Source organism: Pinus tabuliformis, chromosome J, assembly GCF_031772625.1.
Source record: "Pinus tabuliformis cultivar Carrire ecotype Pingquan chromosome J, CPIR1, whole genome shotgun sequence".
Taxonomy (NCBI): Eukaryota; Viridiplantae; Streptophyta; class Pinopsida; order Pinales; family Pinaceae; genus Pinus; species Pinus tabuliformis.
Window position 1 is genome coordinate 836,118 of NC_142295.1, and position 22,939 is coordinate 859,056.

At 39.4% G+C, this 22,939-nt stretch overlaps 1 protein-coding gene across 4 annotated transcripts in view; it reads right to left on the reverse strand.

Annotated features, from left to right (window-relative positions):
- The window catches only part of LOC149225112 (phospholipid-transporting ATPase 3-like), a 471,966-nt gene that overhangs the window by 332,533 nt on the left and 116,494 nt on the right, over positions 1–22,939 (reverse strand). For all 4 annotated transcript variants that reach the window (XM_089376915.1, XM_089376914.1, XM_089376913.1 and 1 more), the window contains 3 exons: positions 18,354–18,464; positions 17,273–17,350; positions 17,061–17,157 (listed from right to left, as the gene is read on the reverse strand). In XM_089376915.1, the coding sequence (XP_089233041.1) occupies positions 17,061–17,157; positions 17,273–17,350; positions 18,354–18,464 (286 nt within the window). The remainder of the gene's footprint in view (positions 1–17,060; positions 17,158–17,272; positions 17,351–18,353; positions 18,465–22,939) is intronic.

Genomic DNA, 22,939 nt, shown 5'->3' on the forward strand with positions numbered 1-22,939 from the left:
AAATTAAATAAACTAAGACATTGTTAGCTCATAAACTAAATAAATAATTGTAACCACCTCTAAACGAAGGGAAAAGACGATTCTAGAAGGTAGGAGACCAATAGAAGAGGGATGTTGAGACGGTGATGAGTTTTGAGAGGTGGATTTTAGGCATATAAAGGAGTCAAGGAGACCATGAGAAACGGGGGAACAGAGGACGAGGAGCACGGAAGTAAGTGTTAAAAAGTATAACTAGGTTCAGCATTCATAATTACATGTGTGATTGTGATTTTATGTAATTGATGTAAAGAAGAAAATTAAAATTATTATTGTAATGCTTGTCTCATGGGTTTCATGAGCAAGGTTACTTTTAGTGATGGCTCCCATTGTGAGCCTTTAGGATTGGTCATAAAAGTCAATTTGAGTCTATGTCATGTATGAAGGACCCTTCTTGGGCATGTTACATTTTGTATGAGTCATTAGATAAGTATAAATAGCCCTCCAAGACAAGCACATGCATCTCTCTTCAAGTCGGCTTCAAGATGGAATTAATAAACTCCTCCAACAGACATGTCGGCTCACCCTCTTCAAGTCGGCTAATTTGAGGAAACAACTATAAATAGGGTTGCTCAGCATCACTTCTAGCACAGATTTTCGGTCATCATCAAGTCTGAAGTAGAAAGGTGTGAAGTACAGCAAGGAAGCTCATTATCAAGCGAAGGAAAGAAGAGTATAATCCGAGCTCTTTTCTGGTTTGTTTTTGGGTTTATATCATCTACATGTGTGAGGCAGCAAGAGGTTAGTTGCAGCAGAAGAAACCAAGAAGAAGTAGCAGTCCTCCTGGGTTGTCGAGTTGGAAGAAGGTCAAGTCTAGAAGGGAGGCTGAGACAAGGATTCGAAGAAGTTCAAGTCAAGAAGGGAGGCCGAGAAAGCTAGAAGAAGACCCTATCCAAAGCGAATAAGTTGAGGCATAAGATAAGGTCTTTTGCATAAGATAGGGTTTTTGAATTAGGATTGCTGACCTAATTCAAGGAGGTCGACGGTTTGAAGCAGAAGGAGGTCGAAGTGGAAGAGGAGCTGACAAAAGGAAAGGAGCAGAAGGTTGACTGTCGTTGTCTAAGGAACTCATCAAGGGAACTTGTGTTTAGGTCTTGGAGTGTGTTATAGCAGCTGCAACACCCTCCAAAATTTTGGCTTGTACTCAAATTTTAGAGCCTATTGTGGATCTTGTGATCGGTCGTTCCTTAGTCACTTATTCAGTAAGCTAATGACCTCAAGCTTCCCTGTTTTGTCTTAAGAGTCCTTCACACTTTTATCTTTCTATAGCATGTGTCATCTTTGGGCAGGGGATTATCGCTTATCATGCAAAGTGAATGTTTGTTTTGCTTCAAGGGGAAAACTTTGTGAGAATGGGTTGTCCTCACCACATAGACATGTTTCACACTCATCTCACACACTAACTGCGCAATGTGCAGAACGCCCAACCTCCCTTAGCATTCAAAACTGTGCAGTGGTTTCCCCCGGTATCCTTCTCTCAGCCAGAACCCACTGTCTCCAAAAACTGCGCAGTTTTGTCCCTCAGTTGTCCTGTCTGCCTTGCATCCTGATGTGAAAATTCCTAATCCTCAAGGAACCCCTATTGCAGCAAATTTGAATCTACTTCACCTACTTGATTTTAATATACATTATCAAGTTATTCTCTGAATACTGAAGCAAATTACTTCTACATCCTACACTACTTTAAATATTTGATTTCATGAAACAGAAAACTAAGAAAAGAACAAGATACATAGGACACACTTTTTTTGGACAAAATAGCCCTTGTTAAAACCCAATGTGGCAAAACTAATGCAGCGGCTCTAAGTGTTTATTATTATGCAGGAGAAAATTGTTAGTACAAATCTAGGATGCTCAACTAGCAATCCTTTACAGAGAAAATACTGGACAAAATACTGGTGAAATGATCTCACCCTATCACTGGAGAAACAGTGACTGATCCTTCAGCTCTGGAGGCTCTACGTCACCCTCTGCGTGGCCTCTGCATCAAACTGCGTCACCCTGGGCAACTTCTGCGTCACCCCTCCTAGGTATTACGCTGCCTCTCTGCTTTGGATCCTCTGTTGGTTGAGAAATCGACTTTCTTGCCTCCAATCTCACACCATGGCTTCCAGCAACTGAATTTTGAATTCCCTTAGCAGAAACTCGACTTCCCCTCACTGACTGCATTGCCTCTGCGTCAGCACTGCGTAGGCCAGTGTAAACCCTCTTCTGGACGTCTTTCTATCCTTTCTGCCTTGTACTCTCCAGAAATTCCTTCTCCCAGATTCTCACTACCCCTCTGCTGCAAGATCTCCCAAATCGATTTCCCTCCTAAGAACTTCTCACCTCAAAAAATCGATTTCCTCAATCTCTCTGTGTCTCTAAATGAACCACAAGCCTCCTTCTCATACTTTTCTCGTTTAGACTTCAAAGGCTGAGATTAAGTCTCTAATCAACGGTTAAGATTAAAACATGAATTGATCCGCCTTCCAGATCATTCTCACCCATATTTTGATTAATACCCATTAATATTTTAATTTCCTAAGTTTAGACTTAGGAACCCCATTAAATATATTAATTATTTTAATAAAATACAATCTGGGTGGAATTTCACCAAACGGCTTCTGGGTTCTTTAGAACTCATGTGCCTTAGCCTCTCCACCAATTTTCATGGCTAGAGCACATCCGATGCTACCAAAAACTAAAACCTGAAACTGCGCAGAGGTGTCCTCCCAGGACCTCATCCCGCAGCAGTGCCTTGCATCCTAAAACTGTGCATTTTGTCCCTCAGCTGCTCAATCTGCCTTGCATCCTGAAACTGCGAAGATATGTTCGCCCAGGGCCTCATCCCGCAACAGTCATTGCCCACTAAAACTGCACAAATGTGTCTCTCAGTGATCACAAAAAGGATGACATGCTAGAGGACTCTCAAGGAGTTGAGGAAGAAGATAAACAGACCAAGGAACCCAAGGTATGATAGAAGATTGGGGTTGCATGAAGACTCCATCTGATGTACAACACTTTGGAGGGAATGTATGGAAAACGAAGCACATCTTTTAAAATACCCCTCTTAGTATAGCTTGAAGGACTGTTTATCATTGTGAGATCGTTATGTCTTCAATGACATGCATCGTTGCAAGCACTGAAAGTCATTCCATGTGTTTCCTCTACATGTCTTGCTCCCTTTCGCCCATTGGATCAATTGTCGTCTTTTGACATGTCTGGTTGTTATGTCATGTTTGTGAACCGTTCTGGTGACCATGAAGGTTGGTCTTTGTGTATACAAGTTGTCCTAACCATGTGAACACCTATCGCACTCATACACAAAGTTGTAAGCACTGTCACGCAAGTGTCATCATGGATGTCCAAAGGTCTATCCCAAGTGTCGCACTTGTCGCTTTCAACACTAGACAGTCTCACAGAGGGTCATTCTTTGTTATGTTGTCCCGGTGGTCAGTGTTGTCATGTTGTCGAAGTATTCTAAGTGTGTGATCACAATGTCGAAGTTCTCACAAGTTCACTTGCCTCTCACACTTAGCCATTTTCCTGAAAACCTCTCCAACTAAACAACCTCACTTCACTGGACCCCGACTAGGCTGCATTGCGTAGTCTCAGCCCTCAGTGGTGCTGCTCTGCTGCCTGGAACTGCGTAGTGCTTAAGCTTGTCCTCTAGGTCAGTTGCACTATGCAATCCTAGAAGTGAGCAGCTTGTATTCCTTCCCACAACTGTGCAGAAACTGCCTCAAAGCCCGACCTGAACTGTGCACTTCGTAAGATCAGTTATAAAGCCTCCTTCCTGCTTGCTGGAGCCCCGCATCCTACAGAGACCTTAGCCTGCACTGCTCCCAGAAACTACGCAAAGGTGTCCTCCCAGTGACCTCCCTCAGCCGAGACTCACTACTCCCAAAACTGCGCAGAACTATTCTTTGGTCCCTCTATTGTCCTACCTTTTCTTCCCTCTGGAAATTGCGCAAAGGTGTCCCTCAAGGTCACACCTTGCAAGCTACCACCGCTGTCCTCAACTGCGCAATCCTGCCTCTCAATGGCCTCTGTGCAGTTTTCCCCGACAGTGAACATTGTGCCCCAGAGTTTCTCAGCCAAGCCTATGCTGCGCTTTGTGTAGTCTCAGTGACCAGTCAACTGCCTTGTCATCTGGAACTGCGCATTGTGCAATTGCTAAGCCCTCTACCCAGCCTGTCATCTGTCCCGGGCCCAGAACACGGAAGACAATGCATGCATCTTAGAGTAGGAGGTTTTGGATTTGATGTCTTCTTGTCATGAGTGAATTGCAGGAACAGGTACACTGATGGACCATGACAAGATGACGAACGGGATGAAGAAAGAACGCACATGTTAGAAGACTTACTTGCAGCCGGACGGACAAGAGAAACACATCCAAGACCAAGCGAAGAGAACACATACATACAATCATCTTGGAAGACCAAGATCGTTGAAGACCCCGCAACATCAAGCCATGTGGAGGAGAAGACAAAGCACACCCGAGAGTACATCCATCACTTAGCAGCTTGACATGGACACGACAGCCAACCAGTACATGTCAGCAGTGTCATGTCAATTTGTATCATGAGTTGTCAAGGCCACATCACTACTATGTGTCTGTTGTGGCCAGCAACAACCCCCCTTCTTATCTAGTGTTATTCCTAATACTAAATAAGTGGGGACCCTTAGTTAAAAATTTTAAAAAATCAAAGTAGTGTTTACATTTCCTTTTTCGAATAAAATTACCATCATAAGCTTAGGAAGCCCCCCTTTGAAAAATCCAAAAATCTAAGTTTTATGATAAGGTAAGACAAAAATCTTTCCTTAGGAAAATCGCATCGCAAAAAGATGACAGCATACCACCCTATAAGCCAAATTCCAATATTGCGAGAAACAAATATCGCATCGCATTCAGCACAATTTACATTGAAAAACTTTAATTTACCGATATGCGATGACGCCGATCGCAAATCGCATTTCGCAGAAAACAGGCTAACAAAGATTGTCATATGTAACGATCCTGCGATCTGCGATATTGCGATATTGCGATTTCGCGATGTAGCGACAATGCGATAACGCGATGTCACGAGCGATCAACTTTGCGATGTTATGATTTTGCAATATCGCGATATTGTGATCCGCGGTATTGCGAAGCAAATCACAAAATCGCTTCATCACAGATCTTTCGGGCACGTTATTCAAGAAAAGTATTTTCCATAAGCTGACACCTGGTTATGTGCTTTAATGCTAATAAATGAATTAGTTTCCAGTTATTAATGGAATATGGGTGCGTGCTTATCGAAGAATCATCTCATGTAAGGTGGTATACTTTATGCGTCTGCGGCATTTAAAACTTTCCCATCACCCTTCCTTGTCATTCATTTTCACTTCACTTGTGAATTGCAGGAACGGAGAACAGAGGCCAATACAAAGCAATACACAGGATAAAATGGGAAAGAAAAGCAAAGCTCCGAGCTCTAAAGAAAAGGAGATGGCACCCTTGTGTACAGACACGGCATGTAACAAAGACACGGGAATTGCTACGTGGGAAGGCATGTATAATCTGCTTGAAGAGGAGAATCCCAGAGTAATGGAAGTTGTTGCTACTGCAGGCTCAAATGGTTCTTCTGAAGCATCCCTCACAGAGTTAGCCTGCTCATTCTTACATCGGATAGCAGCAAGACCCAAAATTCTCCCATACACGGACATGGTGAAGTGGATATTGGACAGCACCGATATCAGAAATAGACAGTTTAAAACTCAGGGTCAAGAGCTTACGGAATTATTATTTTTACAAATTTTGAACTTTATATTTGCTGGAAGGAAAAAGTGCAAAAGGCGAAAAACGCATCAAGGAAATCCGGATCAAGAAACGGAGGCAGTTTCAGATTAATCGCGCATCGCTGAGAAAATTTCTAGAAAAGGAAAGCTACTAGTTGCCCAGTCACCTGCAAGCCCCAAAAAATTGCAAGAAAGAAACAATAGAGGTAGATTGGAAGCAGAAGGCACAAGAAAAGGCAGAAGCAATTCAAGGGTTAACTAAGTTGAACTGGGATTGTTACTGGGCATACTTGGTAAAGCCACATAGCCAGCAGATGATTGTTAAGTGTATCATCAATTCGGCCGAAAAGATGGTGTCAGCACTTGTTGATTCTGTTTTCTCAGCTCAGCTAAAATCGAAAGTCGGTCAGCCGACTCTTCTCAAACAGATGTTGCATGCATGCGATTTCAAGGACCAAATACAAAAGTAGTTTTAATTTTAGATTCAATTTTAGTTTTATTTTGTTTTATTTTCCTGAAAAGAGGACGGTCATTTAAACCGCATCCTATATTTTTGTAATAATTTATTTTTAGATTTAGTTAGTAGTATTTAAACCCTTCTAGTGCATTTAGAGAAGGGTCCTGAAATTTATCAAAAACTTATCCCCAGAACATGCACTTCTGTACCCTCTGTGGAGGTTTTGATGAATGAATGGAACAGGATTTATTGATGTTTGCATTTGATATCTGCTACTGATGTTGCACTTTTGTACTCTTAGTGGATATTTGATCAAAAAGAGATAAATCGTTATCGCTTGAAGCTCATGAGTAGGACTAGTTATAAATAGTATTTCTATCTCTTAACTATTTATGCTTTGTGTTAGAGTGATTTTCAGTTATATTATTTATATATTGATGTATGAATGCCTGAGTTATCATTTGGCACTTTTGTACAGTGATAGCTATTTATTTATGCTTAGTGTATGAATAGCTTATTATGCGATATGTTTTTCACAACTGTTTCGTCTAACTTTTTATACGAAGTGGTTCATCTTTATTGAATTCTTTTCTCATAAGAGCTGAATGATCTTTATTACCAGTTGTTATTTGAAATCATTTTAGATCGCATACAGGAAAGATTACACCCCGGGTTAATGTAGATTTACATATTTCTGTTTATTACAATATAATTTCTTTATTATTATATTAGAATTAGAGTAAAAGTATTCCATTTAGAAACTGTTAGAAACAGAAATATCCATCTTTCTCACACACACACACATAAATTGGGAAACTGGTCCCATATCCCCAGTCGGACCCGCTATACCAAACGGAAAAGGAGTTGCCGACCAAGGTCCGGACCGGGCGGGTATCCCCCTTGTTGTAGACCCGATTTTCAGGGCTTCAACAAGGCCATATCTGTTGTAACCGAATGTAATGTAAAGTGGACACACACATGAAAATGAAGAGTCATGTCAGTTGAAAAGCTACAGGAAGTTGAACAATCATGAGGGTAGTCCGAGAGTCACAAGGGTCAAGCATCACCCTTGGGTATATATACCCCTCCCATTGTATGAGCAAGGACTTTTCACCTTGCTCCTCGCTACCTTGAGAGTAGACAGACAGTTCATGAGAAGCAAGGAGTGGCTCCAATGTCCCACTACCGGGACTAGTGACGTATGGTGTACAGATGTGTCTTGGGACTTTTGCTTAATTCAGAAGTCTGTTAAGGCCAGCACGTTTTCATGCACCCCTCTCATTGTATGAGCAAGGACTTTTCACCTTGCTCCTCGCACATAGCCTTGAGAGTAGACAGACAGTTCTTTGAGGAGCAAGGAGTGGCTCCAATGTCCCACTACTGGGACTAGTGATGTATGGTGTACAGATGTGTCTTGGGACTTTTGCTTAATTCAGAAGCCTATTAAGGCCAGCACGTTTTCATGCATGTTTTGTAGATGTTTGTAAGACTATTCTTTCGGCATTTGTAATGCATGTTTGTTTCACTTGTACTAAGATAGTTGAACTACTTCGATTGTTTTAGTACTTACATTGTTGGGAATGTGTTGTATTGGTTATCACTGTTGTCTCATCCCTGTGGACTACTCCGCGGGATACTAGACAAACCACCTTTGTGTATTGGTTATCACCATTGTCACATCCTTGTGGACTACTCCGCGGGATACTCAATAGACCATCTTTGTTTTCTAGTTATAACGACTGTCACATCCGTGTGGACTACTCCACTGGGTGGTGTACGTGTTGTCCCCTTCACTTTGGTTTTAACGACTGTCACATCTGTGTGGACTACTCTGCTGAGTGGCATAAGTGTTGTCCCCTACACTTCGATTTTAACGACTACCACATCCGTTGTGGACTATTCTGCTGGATGTCAGATAAACCTTTCTGGTCTGCATGCGTCTCTTCCTGGGTCGTACTATTGCCTCTCACTTAGAGGCTCACTTTACTCTCCCCCTTCGCAGTAAGAGAACCAAGACACAAGTTACATTACACACTCACCAGGCACACTTACCTTGTTGCTTGAAGATACTAGTGCAACACTCTCATGTGCTACCAGCTAGAGCCAAGGTATATCTTTAAGCATATGGCAACCGGGCCTTTATACTGTATGAGACTCCTACACCAAATGGTGTGAATTCTAGTTGGGACTTCATACCAGGGAGATCCCTTGAATGTTGGCGAGTCCAGCAAGTTGATTTGGGGTAGCATCGTATGTGCTCTAGCCATGAAAATTAGTGGAGAGGTTAAAGCACATGAGACTCCAAGACCCAGAAATGGTTTGGGCAGATTCTACCTGGTTAAGGAGATATTAAAATAATTAATATTTTTAATGGAGTTCCTAAGTCTAAACTTAGGAAAAATAAAATATTAATGGGTATTAATACAAAATTGGGTGAAGGTTCTAAATAACATGGATCAAGCCAAATCTAATCTTACTCGTTGATTAGAGATTTAATCTCGGTCATTGAAGGCTCAACAGAAAAAGTATAAGAGGAGGCTTGAGGGTCAGTTGGAGAACACACCAGAGTGATCAGTCATTCGATTTTCTAGAGCAGGGTTTGCTAAGAGAAATCGAATCAGTGATCAGAGTTGTAGCAAGGGGCAGTGAGTACGAGGCGGAGAGGCAGAAATAGTGTCGGAATACCAATGCAGAGGCAGAGAGGTGGACGCAGAGGCAGAGAGGTAGATGCAGAGGCAGAGAGGCAAACGCAGAGCCAGAGGGAGCCATGCAGAGGCCAACAATGATTGAGCAGAGGCCAGAAGGGCCTGCATCATCCACGCAGAGGCTGCAGGAGTGACACAGAGAGCCAGAGAGGCTACGCAGAGCCTCAGAGGACTGACGCAGAGAGGTTTCAGGGTAACGCAAAGGCCAGGAGGGCTGACGCAGTGCTTCAAATTGTGTTGGAGATTTTGCTACTAAATTGGTGCCAACAGCACATCAAATGAAATTTTGCTACTAAGTTGGTGCCAACAGCACATCAAATGAAATTTTTCTACTAAGTTGGTGCCAACGGCACATCAAATGATATTTGTTACCCACCAAAAGTGGGTGATGCCATAGGACAAGTTTTTCTCCCATCTCTTCCAACCGACAGCCCCTAACAACCACTAGTAGTCGATGATGATGCGCCATCCATATCTTTGCCACATGCATCAATGATATGTTTCCTTGCCCATTTGGCAAGAGCACATGTTGGAAGGTAGGATTCCAATCAAAAGGTACTTATTCATTTCGCAATCAGGTGCTTGTGTTTGTTTTTATTTTGGGCATTTGACATGGATTATGGGGTAACCTAGAAGGAAGAGGAGTTTTGACCATGATCTTGTCCCCTCACCTTAAATGGGGGGTCAATTTTTCATCCTAGTCCTGTGGGACCTCCCCTAATGGCCCAATGGGTATAGGAAGGGCACTACTTGGGAAACCCTGATTGAGATAGTGTAGTCTCATCTCTTCCTATTCTATACTTACCACTTTCCATGTAACATACAAGCCCCATATTCCACCTCCCTTCTTCGGGTTCAACTGACAACTGGTTCTTGGGATTGGCACCATACATCTTCACAGCTGGGTAGAGCCCAGAACTTGGCCCTGGGAAGTTGATGCAGCTAAAAGAATAAGAAAAAACATATGATGGCCACAAGCAATAAAAACAAAAGAAGATCAAAAAGCAAAAGATGGTTGGGACGTACACATTAGCACGTAGGCAAAAGCCTAGCATGAGCTCTACCTCACTCATTATGTTCAGCACTCAGTTCCTGAGCACATGTTTCTCTTCATATTATGAGAGAAAACCCTTGCATGTCCCAACCCCTGGTGGGCAATGAGCTACCTCATCATTAAGGGGATAATAACTGATATACATCATACAAAGCAAGCTCTAACCCTTTGAGCTATGAGCAGTAATACAAAAAAAAAATCAAGAAAAAGTAAAAGGAACACAAGAGGGGTGGAAAAACAAAGGCGGAGTTGGTAACTCATGCACCCATGATTGCTCCCTCCCCACATCTATACAACAAGGATGAGAAGCCCATCAAAGCTTGTCCCTTTGACCATGGCACTTGGCCACGAAGTTTTCTCCCATCCATTCCATCATTATTCACATGACACCTATCAATTAAGGGTGGAACAAGGACATGTCGTTTGCCCTTAAGGGTTGGAAACACCTAATAGGGTGGTCTATTAACCACTTCTACCTAGGGAGGTAACACCATCGCGAGTTCAAAGCTTTAATTTTGGAAGGGAAACCATATTTGAATTGTCAAAATTGCCCATTACTTTCAAGCTTGGTTCACTTAATGAAAAAATGATTAAATGTACCTAATGATATAGCTACTAGCACTGGATATTGTGTGTAATTGACAAGTGGTTCCACAACCATGGCTTGGCAAATTAACTGGGGCCCAAGCCTTTTAAAGGAGCATATTGACACCCACAGGTGGAGCATTGAGAGCCATGGGACTCTGCGTAGCAATACAAAATCATACATAGCCATGGGTACCTCTAGTACCCATAGTGTTCCAACTTCCCGAACCTTACCCTACATTGATGACTTTTATGGGATGATGCATCTGGACCCAGCATGCCCCCAGCCAGCTTAGCACTTCATAAGGGATTGGCAGTTGATCCAGGGCCTAGACGAGGATGGTCTCACAATTTATGACATAGGAGGGCAAGCACCACCATGAAAGCCCCTGACATTGGAGCAGAGACAAGTATTTTAACCACCTAGAGACCCATGAGACCACGTTTGTGCCCCAAAATCAAAAGTGGGGTCCACAAAGGGAGATTGACAAAGACCTAAGGTCCAACCCTTAGGAGATGATTTTATACGGCTTCTACACATCAAATGGCACCTCTAGCCCTCAACGCATGCCCAATAAGGGCCTACTCATGGATGACTTCAACATTCTCTCTCATACGACACATGTGTGGGATATTTGTTATGTTTTATCATTGGCCATTAGGTCAGCTTGCGACCTAGCTTCTTGTTGCATATTATTTTATGATTTTAAGTGGCCTTAGGCTAAAATAGACCTTGTGACTCTTCATATAAATATAGGAGAGATCATTTGTTCAAAATCATCATCACATTGCTTGGAATTTTGGCCTTCTTGAGCAAGTCGACTTCTTTTCTTGTGGAGGATTCAGAATCTATGAATGCATTTGGACATTTGGAGCTACGTCGCTTGTCTTTGGAGCTATACTTTGGATCAATGCATGGAATCTTTTGCATGTTATATTGTAAGTGTACCTATTGTTCAATATTTTTCTTTCGACATGTCTAATGTATGGAAAAATGTTGAATCTAGGTTTTGCTATTGTGCCCGAATTTATTGAAGATTTATGAAAGGCTATCTAGATGATCTGTTACATGCATTGCACATACATAATATGTGAATGATTGTCCTAATGGTGAAATTTAATTAACTCTCCCGTGAAAAATCCATTATCCTTTGCATAGATAAATGCTTGAATTTTTGGTGCTAGGGCATCAAGAATTCAGCCTCCTCAGCGAATTCTTGGCTGATCTAACATATCATAGACTCCATATTCCTAAGGAACAAGGGAATAGTCCATATTGTTGGTGATCAAACTTGATATTTATCCCTAAATCCTCCTCCTCTAAATTTGGCCCCTTGAAGGCCAAGCTTGCTACCTAGGGCTTGGTGCAAATCCCTAGGCAAAGTATATTTGGGGGATTGGAAAGCCTAAACATCAAGAGGGTATTTGCCACAAAATCTCTTCTTTTGGTGGACATCCACTCCAATCTTATCCATAAATTTCTTTGACCTAGTTGTTTACCCCAAGGTAAAACCCTAGTCTAGTCTTGCTTCAACTTAGGGGCTTGTTCAAGGGTTTCATGTGCCTTGATCTTGTTGATACACATTGTTGGAAACCCTTTCTCCTTTCTTTGACCTTTGTCCACCCCAACACTCAACCAATCAATCAAGCCCTAGGTATAGTGCTCTTAACCCTAGCTCACTATAACGAAATCTAATTGCCTCCAATAGAAGGCATAAGCCTAAATTGTGTCTTTCTTGTAGAAGATCTCAATGAGTCACCTTATACCCTAACCCTAGAATATCCATTAGGTGACCTTCTCACATACTGAGACTCCTCCCATCAGTGAAAATCCATAAAGAGCAAGGGTTTTTGGTTGTGGTGACAATGGGCCACTACCCCATTGTTGTTCCTTGGCCTAATAATAGCCTTGTAGGGTACCCCTCTCCAAGCCCTACTAGATTTTGCGACAACAATATCAAAGATAATGACCTTAGACTAGGGAAGACAAAGGTTCACGTATTTCTATCCTGTGGAAAACAACAACGACAATGGAATTAGGGGCTATATGTTATGACTCTAATGGGGATATATATAGGATTTTATGTATTGTAATAGGGCCTAGCCCTAATGGGTAGCCCAGTTGGTTGAAGCACCCCCTACCAAGTCATTGGCTCTTTGCCACGAGGCGCAGGTTCAATTCTCCTTGGGCTTGTTGATTGTTGAGTTGCACTTAGCAGATATGAAGACTCCATAGCCCATCACACAGACTACACATCGTATTTATTTTCAGAGTTCAAAAGTCAGCCAGGCCTTTCAGGCCCTTTCTATCTTCTCTCTCTTCTCCCAGTCCTCAAATTTTGCAACCCTGCAAGGATATTGTAAAAATGTCATTAGCATGATGAATAAAGCTATGTAACAAGCCTAGGAGACTTGGGACTCAATCAACAAGTGAGTACACCCTGGAGTGTTTTTTTCACTTAGCTAATTATTCCTACTTTTTAGCAGCGGCGAATAATTAACTAAAGTTTTTTCACTCACCACATACCCCCAGAGTCGAGGTGAAGGAATAGTTAGCTAAGTATTTTTCACTCACCACATGCCCCCAGAGTCGAGGTGAAGGCTTGAAGTTTGAGCCCCTAGTCCATCCTAGTCTCTATAGTTGATGTATATTACCATGCTAGGTCATCTTTGAAAATTAGTGGAATTTAACTAAGTCTAGATAGGGATTTTTAATAATTAAAAAATTTCCGCAGGATGGACTTTTGAATTATCTTTTATGTAAAATGGAAGAAAGTGATGGCAGAAGATGTTGAGGGTGTGTGATTACTCAAAATTCATCCTCTCCACCTCAAAATTCCTCTAGGACACACATTGAGGGTCAAAAAAGTCATTTTTAGACCCTCAAACCCCACTTTTCCTAACTCTAGTGGGAAAATTGGAAATAAACAACCAGAAAATTAATAAGTGGAGAAAATAATAAATATTTCCACATGACAGATGAAGTGGAAATGACATGGAAAATAAACTCAAGTCAAAAGTTAGTCAATGGACAAGTCAAATGGTGATATGGCATCACACATCAGCTCAAGACTTAATGCACCCATGAGATCGATTTTGTGGGCCAATTTGGGATTCCATGTGCTTACTTGGCAACTCAAAATCCTAGAGAAGAGTCAACGCATGAGTTAAGGATCAGTTGGAGGATTCTATTAAGGAAAATGTGGAGTTGTGTCTCCACTCACACTTGGCACCAAACTCTACTCTAGCTCCTACACAGATCTTGTTGGTAGCCTCTACACAGCTCTTTACAACACTCTACACGTAGTTTGTTGGCAGATTGTTGGCTCGTTTTTCAAAGGTGTCACTTCTTTGTTTGATAGTTGAAGATTCGTTGGGAGTTTGTCTCCCTGATCACCTACTCAAGTGCACAAATGGCAGCTCAACCAACTCGTATTCCTTCACTAAAACTAGATATTGTTAGCTCATAAACTAAATAAAGAATTTTAACCAATGCTTCATTACATTTATAAATGTCACTGCCTCTAAACAAAGGGAAAAGACGATTCTAGAAGGTAGGAGACGGACAATAAAGGGATTTTGAGATAGTTCTGAGTTTTGAGACGGTGGATCTTAGGCATATAAGGGAGTCGAGGAGACCATGAGAGGGGGAGGGAGGACGAAGAGCATGGAAGGAAGGTTTTATTTCTAATTGTGGGAGAAGCAGAGACGGTAAAATACAAAGAGAAACACAGAAGCCTTAAGAAATTGTTCTTTGGATTTTGGGCATGGGGGCTATAAGATCTCTATTTCGAAGTCTTTTGGATCTAGAAACTGCATAGGTTGATCCCAGATAGGCTGAGAAAAAAGGTCGGTTTGGTAGCAGGAGCGTGATCAACAACAGACCAAAAACTCCTTCAAACGAGAATTTCAGGTAAGTACTTGCAAATGAATTGTTAAGTTTTAGGTTCTCTGGTTAAATTTCAAAAATAAGGCATGAGAATTGATGTTAATTGTTAAATTTATGTTTTCTATTTCAAAAAAAAGAAAAAAAAATGGGTGTTAAATTTACATGAATATCAACTATTTTCAAGGATTTTATTTTTGGATTAAAAAATCAGTACACAAATATGTGAAAATCATGCATGAATATTGGAACTATATAATGTGATGCAGTTATCCATGTGGCATTATATTATGCAAAGGCTACAATAAGACCTTCAAGTTATGGTCCAATCAAATGTTTGAAAAATAGTTTTTTAATGATTTGCAAAATAAATATTTATTTTTCAAAGTTAAACATTATAAATTGCATTGGTCAATGCTAAACTAATAATGGTCAACAGACAAATTGATTGCTAGAGTCCTACATTCGCAGGGACTAATAATGATTTTGTAACCATATTTAAATTTAATTAATAGTCATATAAAAACTTAATACTTTCAATAAACTTACAATATAATGAGATTCTTAACCATGGATATTCACCCCCACTTTACCATGGATATTATTAACTTGTAAATAGGCTTTGTAAAATACCATGGGCCAATACTATGGCTTATCAATACCACATGCCCAAAAACCATAACTCATTTCACAATCAAAATATTTTATAAATATTTTATTTTAATTTAATTTTATAACATTTTTTAATTAAATCTAAAAGAAAAAATGTTATACTTTTGAGATATATCTAAACCCTCTACCCTCACTACTACTAAAAATATTCAGTGGATATTACATAGAAATTAAATCAAGGTTTTAATAAATGAAAAATGATAATACTTTTATATTTAGAGATGTGAAAGTTATATAATACCAGCCTAGATCAATCTTAACTCTGAATCTATCAAGCGCCGAGAGAGATAAAATCTCTTTTCACTCCAAAAGAAGTTTGCATCTCAAGAGATTTGATCCCTCACGGTGCTTGGTAGATCCAGAGTTAAGATGGATATTTGATCCCTCTCGGTGCTTGGTAGATCCGGAGTTAAGATGGATCTAGGCTAGTACCTCAACATTTGCAAAAATTTGTGCTAACTACTATCAACCAACTTGACATTAGAACATTGCATAGGGTTTACCTTGACATTTGCAAAACTTAAATAAGGGAGGAACCTGTGGTTTATTGACAATTTCTGTCACAGTCGGGAAGTGTTCGGAGTGTAAAAGGAGTAAAAAGAAGCCCACTGTCCCTGCATTTTATGTGTTGGATTACTGCTAGATGATGAGGATTGGGGATTCACCTATTGGAGACTTGACCAGCAACTCTTAATGTTTTTTGTAACTTTAACAATTCCACTTTGGTTTCAGGACGGGGGCACGACAGATAACGGGGACATGATATCCGGAAGTCCCTCCACCCACCCCACACCTGCCAACATTTCCACGTGATGTCAAAAAGGAAACCACAAAAAAATATTCTGAAAACAAAGGAAAAGAAAAATCCAAAAAGCATTCAAAACTCACATAAGTACTACCTAGGACAACTCAAATATTCCAAGATGTTATTGCTGATGTGCCAAAACAGGCATGTTTTTGCACCTGTGGATAGCCAACAGACCATGGGAACCCAGATGCTCCATTTTTATCAAGATACATCTGGGGCATTCCCTCATTGGGCAAGGGGCTTCCCAGGGATGTTGGCAAAATCCCCAACATCCCTGGGACTGGTCCCTACACATTGGGGATGTCTTCCTCATGTCCCCCAATCCCTGGGCACGAAGGAACTCAACAGACAAATTCCATAGGTGTGGAGACACATCCCTGTGGAACGTTGGTTATATTCTATTTGATTACAGCTGTCATTCAAGGTAACAAAATGCAACATGCAGACCAACATGATTGTTATTCCAGGTATGACATGGCAAGTAGTCTGTTACAGTTACTCCGCCAGTAGAAAAAATGGTAGGAAAAGAACAATATTTCCCTTCTTTTTACCCCGCCTTAAATAAAGAAGTCAATGTTTAACTGTGATGGGTTGTTCTCAACACCGTGACAAACATGCCATCCATTATAAAGAGGAAAACTATAAATTGTTATAAGCTCATCCAACTTTAAAGTCTATATGACATCTACTCCACTCAGCCTAATTCTGCTAGATCTATTCATTATAATATTCTGCAACTCAATTTCTCCAACTGACTAGTACTACACCAAACATTTAAGAAACTTAGAACCAATCAGGAAAATCATGAAGAATGGATGTTCAATGTATGAGATGAGAAAATAAATATAGTTTTTAGTATTTTACAATCTCTAGGTTGTTTCTATATTTTTTTAGCTAATCTACCAAATTTAACCCTTTTCATGCTCCTAGAATTTTACCTTTCTTCCTGAACTTACCATTACTATTGGACTACTTTCTCTGTCATTAAGCTTGATACATAAACTTAGGACTTTCAACCAAAGATAGCCATCTTTTTAAAACCCTATTACTTTTCAAGCCCAGGGAATGAGATAAAAACAATTCTGAACACAAACCTGAAAACTTTGAAGCTTCATTAGAGTTACCATACTTCCAAGTTTGCTCCAATGCCCTTCTCGTTTTGAGATTGGACTCGCCATCAAGGTTTGAAGTCTGATTAGAATTACTGCTATTAAATTTACAGATTTGGCCAAAAAACAGGACCAATATACAACGTTTAGTTGATACTGAATGTTGCCCAGTAATGAGTGAATTATAACAAATATACCTCTATGTAGCAGAGTCCCTCATCATTGGAAGTTGATAAAAGCACTAAATCTGCAGGAAAATACTCGTTTGATTTAATCTGCAGGTAAAACACCATATTATGAAGAAGCAATCAAGAGAACTGATTCTGTTTTCAGCATGATGTCCAGAGCAGCTTAGAATTTGAAAGCCCCTTTATGTACCTATGCTTCAACCAACATGAAAATTGTGAGGAGGAAGTGTTATATTTAGATAAGAACCGATGAACATAAATTCCTTGTCTAATTCATCTTGGACCGTTGTGGTAAAAACCAACTTGGGCTCTTATAAAGTGGTAATATGTGCTTTGCTACATTCTTTAAAGGAGGCAACATTGTCTATCAAAAAGCAAATGCCATCCTCATGCATTCACCTCGCTTAGAGGAGGTGTCTCCCTCTACCCATCTTTTAAATACCTCCACAACCCAATATCCTTTAAGTCCAGGGGATGCCAGCACAACCATTAAAGTCACTCATAATGATGATATCACCCAACTAGAACAATAAGAGATTTCTAGATATAAATCAGGTCACCAATGCATGAAAAATATAAGTCAAAGAATCTTGAGAGAAGTAGAAACTTGCAATGAAGAAACCTTGAATGGGGAGTGGACCACTCTATGCCCAGGTCCCAAACCCACATACCCCTCTAGAGCTACCAATGAGTCATGACACCTCAGATATAAAGCAATCTTGAATAAGGCAGGGCACTCCCTCAGAACCACAAATAACCAAATCATACATCCAAAGGTTGAAAAAATGGCATAGTGACCAAAACATCTTAGTTTAAAATGTAATTTATCTATACAAGTACATAACCTGAATCAATGCCAATCCACTAATCATCAGTAATTCCGACAGGAAAGTCATATAGTTTTATATATTCCTATGTTAGCAAAAGAAGATGATGGTAACCAAAATCTTCTTCAACATGAGCTCTAGAATGAATTTGAGGATGTTATTTTCTACACACGTGAACCTTATTAGGTATGAAACCAATGTAATTGATAATTAAGTGTACTATTTGTCATAGTTGTATGGACCTTTAACAGAGATTTACATACTCTTAAAAGTTGGCCAACAACCAAATCGCTCCAAGGAATGTTTGCCCACGAATCTCCATGTAGCACCTCTACCAAAGATGAATTAATTCTTTTGTCATTTCTGAAACGTCTCTGAAAACAACACAAACCATTAAGTCATAAATTTATCTTAAAGTAAAATATAGAAAACACTATTAAAGAAATAAAATATTTTTTAATTTCAGAAAAAGGACTCAAGTAAATATAAAACTCAATTTGGATACAAGTTTACAATAATTAATTATGAGTGTCAAGTCACACCTAAAAGTAGATAAATGTCTATAAGGAACCATTGCCCCTAGAAAGTCAAAATAAAGAATATGCCATCCTTAAGGAATATAAATTTGATCAAAAATAAAAGGTTGTGACTGCACTCAATGATTTCATGGAAAATAAATAAAAGGCCAAATTATGACATAATACGAAAATTCACATTGGATTTCATTATGATAAATATCTAGAAAACATGATCTCATTACCAAATAATAAAGATCTGATTCAGGTGAAACAAAGCCAAATGCCACTCAGTATATGTTAAACTTTTGGTCTAAAAAATACCCAATATATTGACATTTGAGAATATGCATCTTTTACAAAATAAAATCCAAGTAGAAACCACTAAGTAAAAATAAATGAACCAGCATACCCAAAACAACCTTCACGATTAGAGATGGCCATTTTGAATTCCAATTAATGCCTTTCAGAGTAAAAAATCCACATTTAACCTTCATATGGGTGATCAATAGTTCCTTCTGGCCATATGTAGGAAAATCCATCATAGTATTTCTAGATGGCATCCAAACTTTTAGTAAAAATGACGAACATATAAAACACCTTGAGATAGTATTAAACTTCTCAAGAACACCAAACTATCCACAAAACTGTCAAAACGTAGTTTCCTCTGTAAAGTAGAATACATGGCCATACAGTATCAAAAAACAAAATTGAAGTTGGCTCAAATAAAATCAGAGTCATTGTAACAACCCATCTCAAATTACAAGCAACGTAGGAATATTAGCATGTATACGAGGTATGCATATGATAGCTACATATGCATGCACTGCACTAGTATGCATATTAACTTATTATGAAAATTCCCAAGTACAGGATAAATGAATTAATTATTGAAAGTATTGTACTAGTATTCATACCAATTTAATTACATAAAGTGTCTATGTATGGAAAATGAATAAATATTAAAAGAATTAATTAATACCCTATTTTATAATATATTAATTTCATTTCATTAATAACATTTTAATTAAAAAATAAATAATTATTAATATTACTATGGGACAAGGTTAATTAACTTCATAATCCTTGGGCAAGTCATGCTAAGGTACTTAAAAGATCCTCTTCTCGAAGTCGGTTGAAATGATAAAGTTGAAAATTCCATCTAATATATATTTAAGTAAAAATTTGATTTAATGTACGTTTAATTTAAAATAAAGATGACCGACTCAAGTAATAAAATATTAATGGATAAGGACAAGGTTGATTGGAGGAAAAGAGTGCAAGATTTCTTCAGAGGGAAGGATCCTTCCCTATATAAAATCTAAAAGGAGAAGTGAGTTGGGGGTACTTCTAGACGGAAATTTGGATGGGGAGGAAGAAAATGGAGAATCTGGGAGAGAAATTTTGTGAAATGACAAATGAGCCTTGGGCTCAGGATTTTAGATATAGATCTATGAGAATTGGGCCCTGTTCTTGGAGGTTTTAGGCTTGGGGGCCAGAAGGTTTCGCTTTTGAAGCCTTTTGGGTTTGGGACCTGGAAAGATTGATTCCAGATAGGGAGGGAGGAATTTGGTTGGTTTGGTATCAGGAGAACAACATCGTCCAGGGATCGACACCAACTCAGAAAAACCAAGTATGTACATATGTCTAAATTGATTTGTTTAGTTATAAAATTGAAAAGTATATTCTGCTAGAAATGAAATTATATGAAATTATAATTACAGTCTATTAGAAATGAATTTAGACAGACAGGCATATACTGCTAGAAATGTAATTATAATATCAAGCTTTACAGTGATTCGAGGCTACAAAATCACAATAAGCATACTAGAAATAAGAATCTTCCTAGGATTTGTTGGCTTTTACATAAAATTCATAATAAACTTCCTCACAAAATAGCAAATGCTCTACTAGAAATACTAGGGAAAATAGTTGGCTTGAATGGACAGAAAGACAACAAGAAGATTTTGAATATATAAAGTAAATCTCACGAGAAGCACATTAATTAACCTTACAAGACCCATCCAAACCTTTTATAATCAATATCAATGCAAACGGGAAAGATATAGGAGTAATGTTAGCATGGAATGAATTATGATAAAAGGAAAATGAATGAGGTTGATTGTTAGACAAAGATGCCCAATAATTTTAAAATAGAAAGAAACTATGAACAAAATCCATCTTATTCAAACACCAAAACAATGTCATATGATACTGAAGGTGGGTCTCCACAAAATTTTTGAAGATATCTATAAGTTGATTCGTAAAGGGTACAAAGATAGGCTCAAATCATCCCTAAGAATAGAGATATCGAGTGTAGTGTATCCATATATCAATGTGTTAAGTACTTTGATGATCCATGGGATTACAGCTAAGTTGAATGGTGCTCTGATTATTGCAATATAGATAGGTGGGGCCCAGTCGAGAAAGACACAATCAGTCCAAAAGTATCCTCATCTAAGCAAGATGCTTCACAACTAGAACAACAATGGCATACTTAGCTTCCATGGAGGAGAAACCCATAGACTATTGCTTTTTAGAACACTAGGAAATTGGTCTACAACCAAAATAGCTAGAAGTGGAGCGATGCCCATTAGATCACCCTTGCAATACACATCAAAGAATCCTTCAAGTCAAATGGGAGCTCTAGTTGAATAGTAGATTCCCATATAAGTAATGCCTTCCTAATAGCATAAAATACATTTAAGCATCTACCAATGACTCTCAATAGTTTCATTCACGTACCATGTGCACATTTTGACAATGAAGCCTATATCTAGTCAAGAATGAGTAAGATAGAGAAGACTACCTACTAGGGATAGACAAATAATAGCATCAAACAAAGGATGAAAACGGGCCAGAAATTTCATCCCAGAGTCAAGAGGGGCACCAACATGATTACAATCCTCCATCTTGAAGCCTTGCAACAGATCTAATACATACTAAGGTTGTGAAAGAGGGATCACTAAGGAGGACCGACTTAAAAGGCCAAGCAAGTAGTGGCGTAGACCAAGATTAGTCATTTCAAATGAACCCTAAAGCCTTAACTTTGGTTCCTTAATGTGGAAATCCGAGCTACTAGTCAAAATCAAATCATTGATATATAACACAACAACGAGGATCTTTCAATCCTAATGACAAATATAGAGATGTAGTTCAACTTCATAGTGACAGAATCAACCACTAAGAAAGGAATTATGAATCTTCTCATACCAAGCACAAGGTTCCTAATTCAGTCCATATAAAGATTTCTTAAGTCTACAAACCAAGGACGTAGGTCCATCTTGAATAAATCTACGGTGGCTACATATAGATTTATTCTTGAAGATCTCCATGAAGAACCTGTTACCCAACATTTTGTGGGTAATATCCCTAGGAGAAAAAATTTCTCCAAGATGGTCCTTAGTCGGTAGCCACCAGCTAGCTCATTGTGCCATTTCTCTGCCACTTGAGCCAGTCATGTGGTTCCTCGCCCATCTACAATGATCGTATGTTTGAAGATGGGCCTCCCGAACCTAAAGGTATGCCTTCTCATTTGGAAATTGAGTATTCTAATTGGCTTATCATGGACACTTTTGGAAATGGATTAATGGTGGGATTCGGCAGAAAGAATGGGCTAGGTTTGTGCTCTTGTCCCCTAGACCCCTTTTGGGTATTAACCTTGGATTCTAGTCCCGTGGGATCTCGTTTACTAACCATTTGGCTCTAGGGATGGTATTTCATGAGAAACCTTGATCTCGGTTGTGTGGTCCCGCTCCCTTATCACTTGTATTACCCTCTTTTCCACTCATTATCAATCCATTCATCATTTCTCCCACCTAGATCCACATTCCTCCGCTAGGTCCACATAGGGTTAGCACGCCCCTTCCCCATGCCCACACCTTGGATCATGGCCTAGAATGCAGCCCAGAGGTTGATGTAGCTAAAAAGAAAGATAAAAGCATATATGACGGTGACCACATTCAATAGGAAATGTACCACACTATGCAAAAGATGGTCGAAACAAACACATTTAGCACGTGTGCAAAAGCCAATACATGAGCTCTACCCCATCATCATGGCCATCACCCTATTTCATACAGGGTCTATGAGCCTCCTTCATCATATAGGAACCCATGATTGTCCCAACCCTTGGTAAGCAATGAACCGCCCCACCTTAAAAGAGAGTATTCACTACTATATCTTATACATCATGCTCTTCCCCCCTTGAGTCCCAAGCAGTTAATCAAAGAAAATCATAAAAAGGCAAAAGGCATATAATGAAGGGTGGAAAAATCAAGGTTGGGGCACCTCAAGTACCAAAATTGCTCCCTCCTATACAATATAAACCCCAA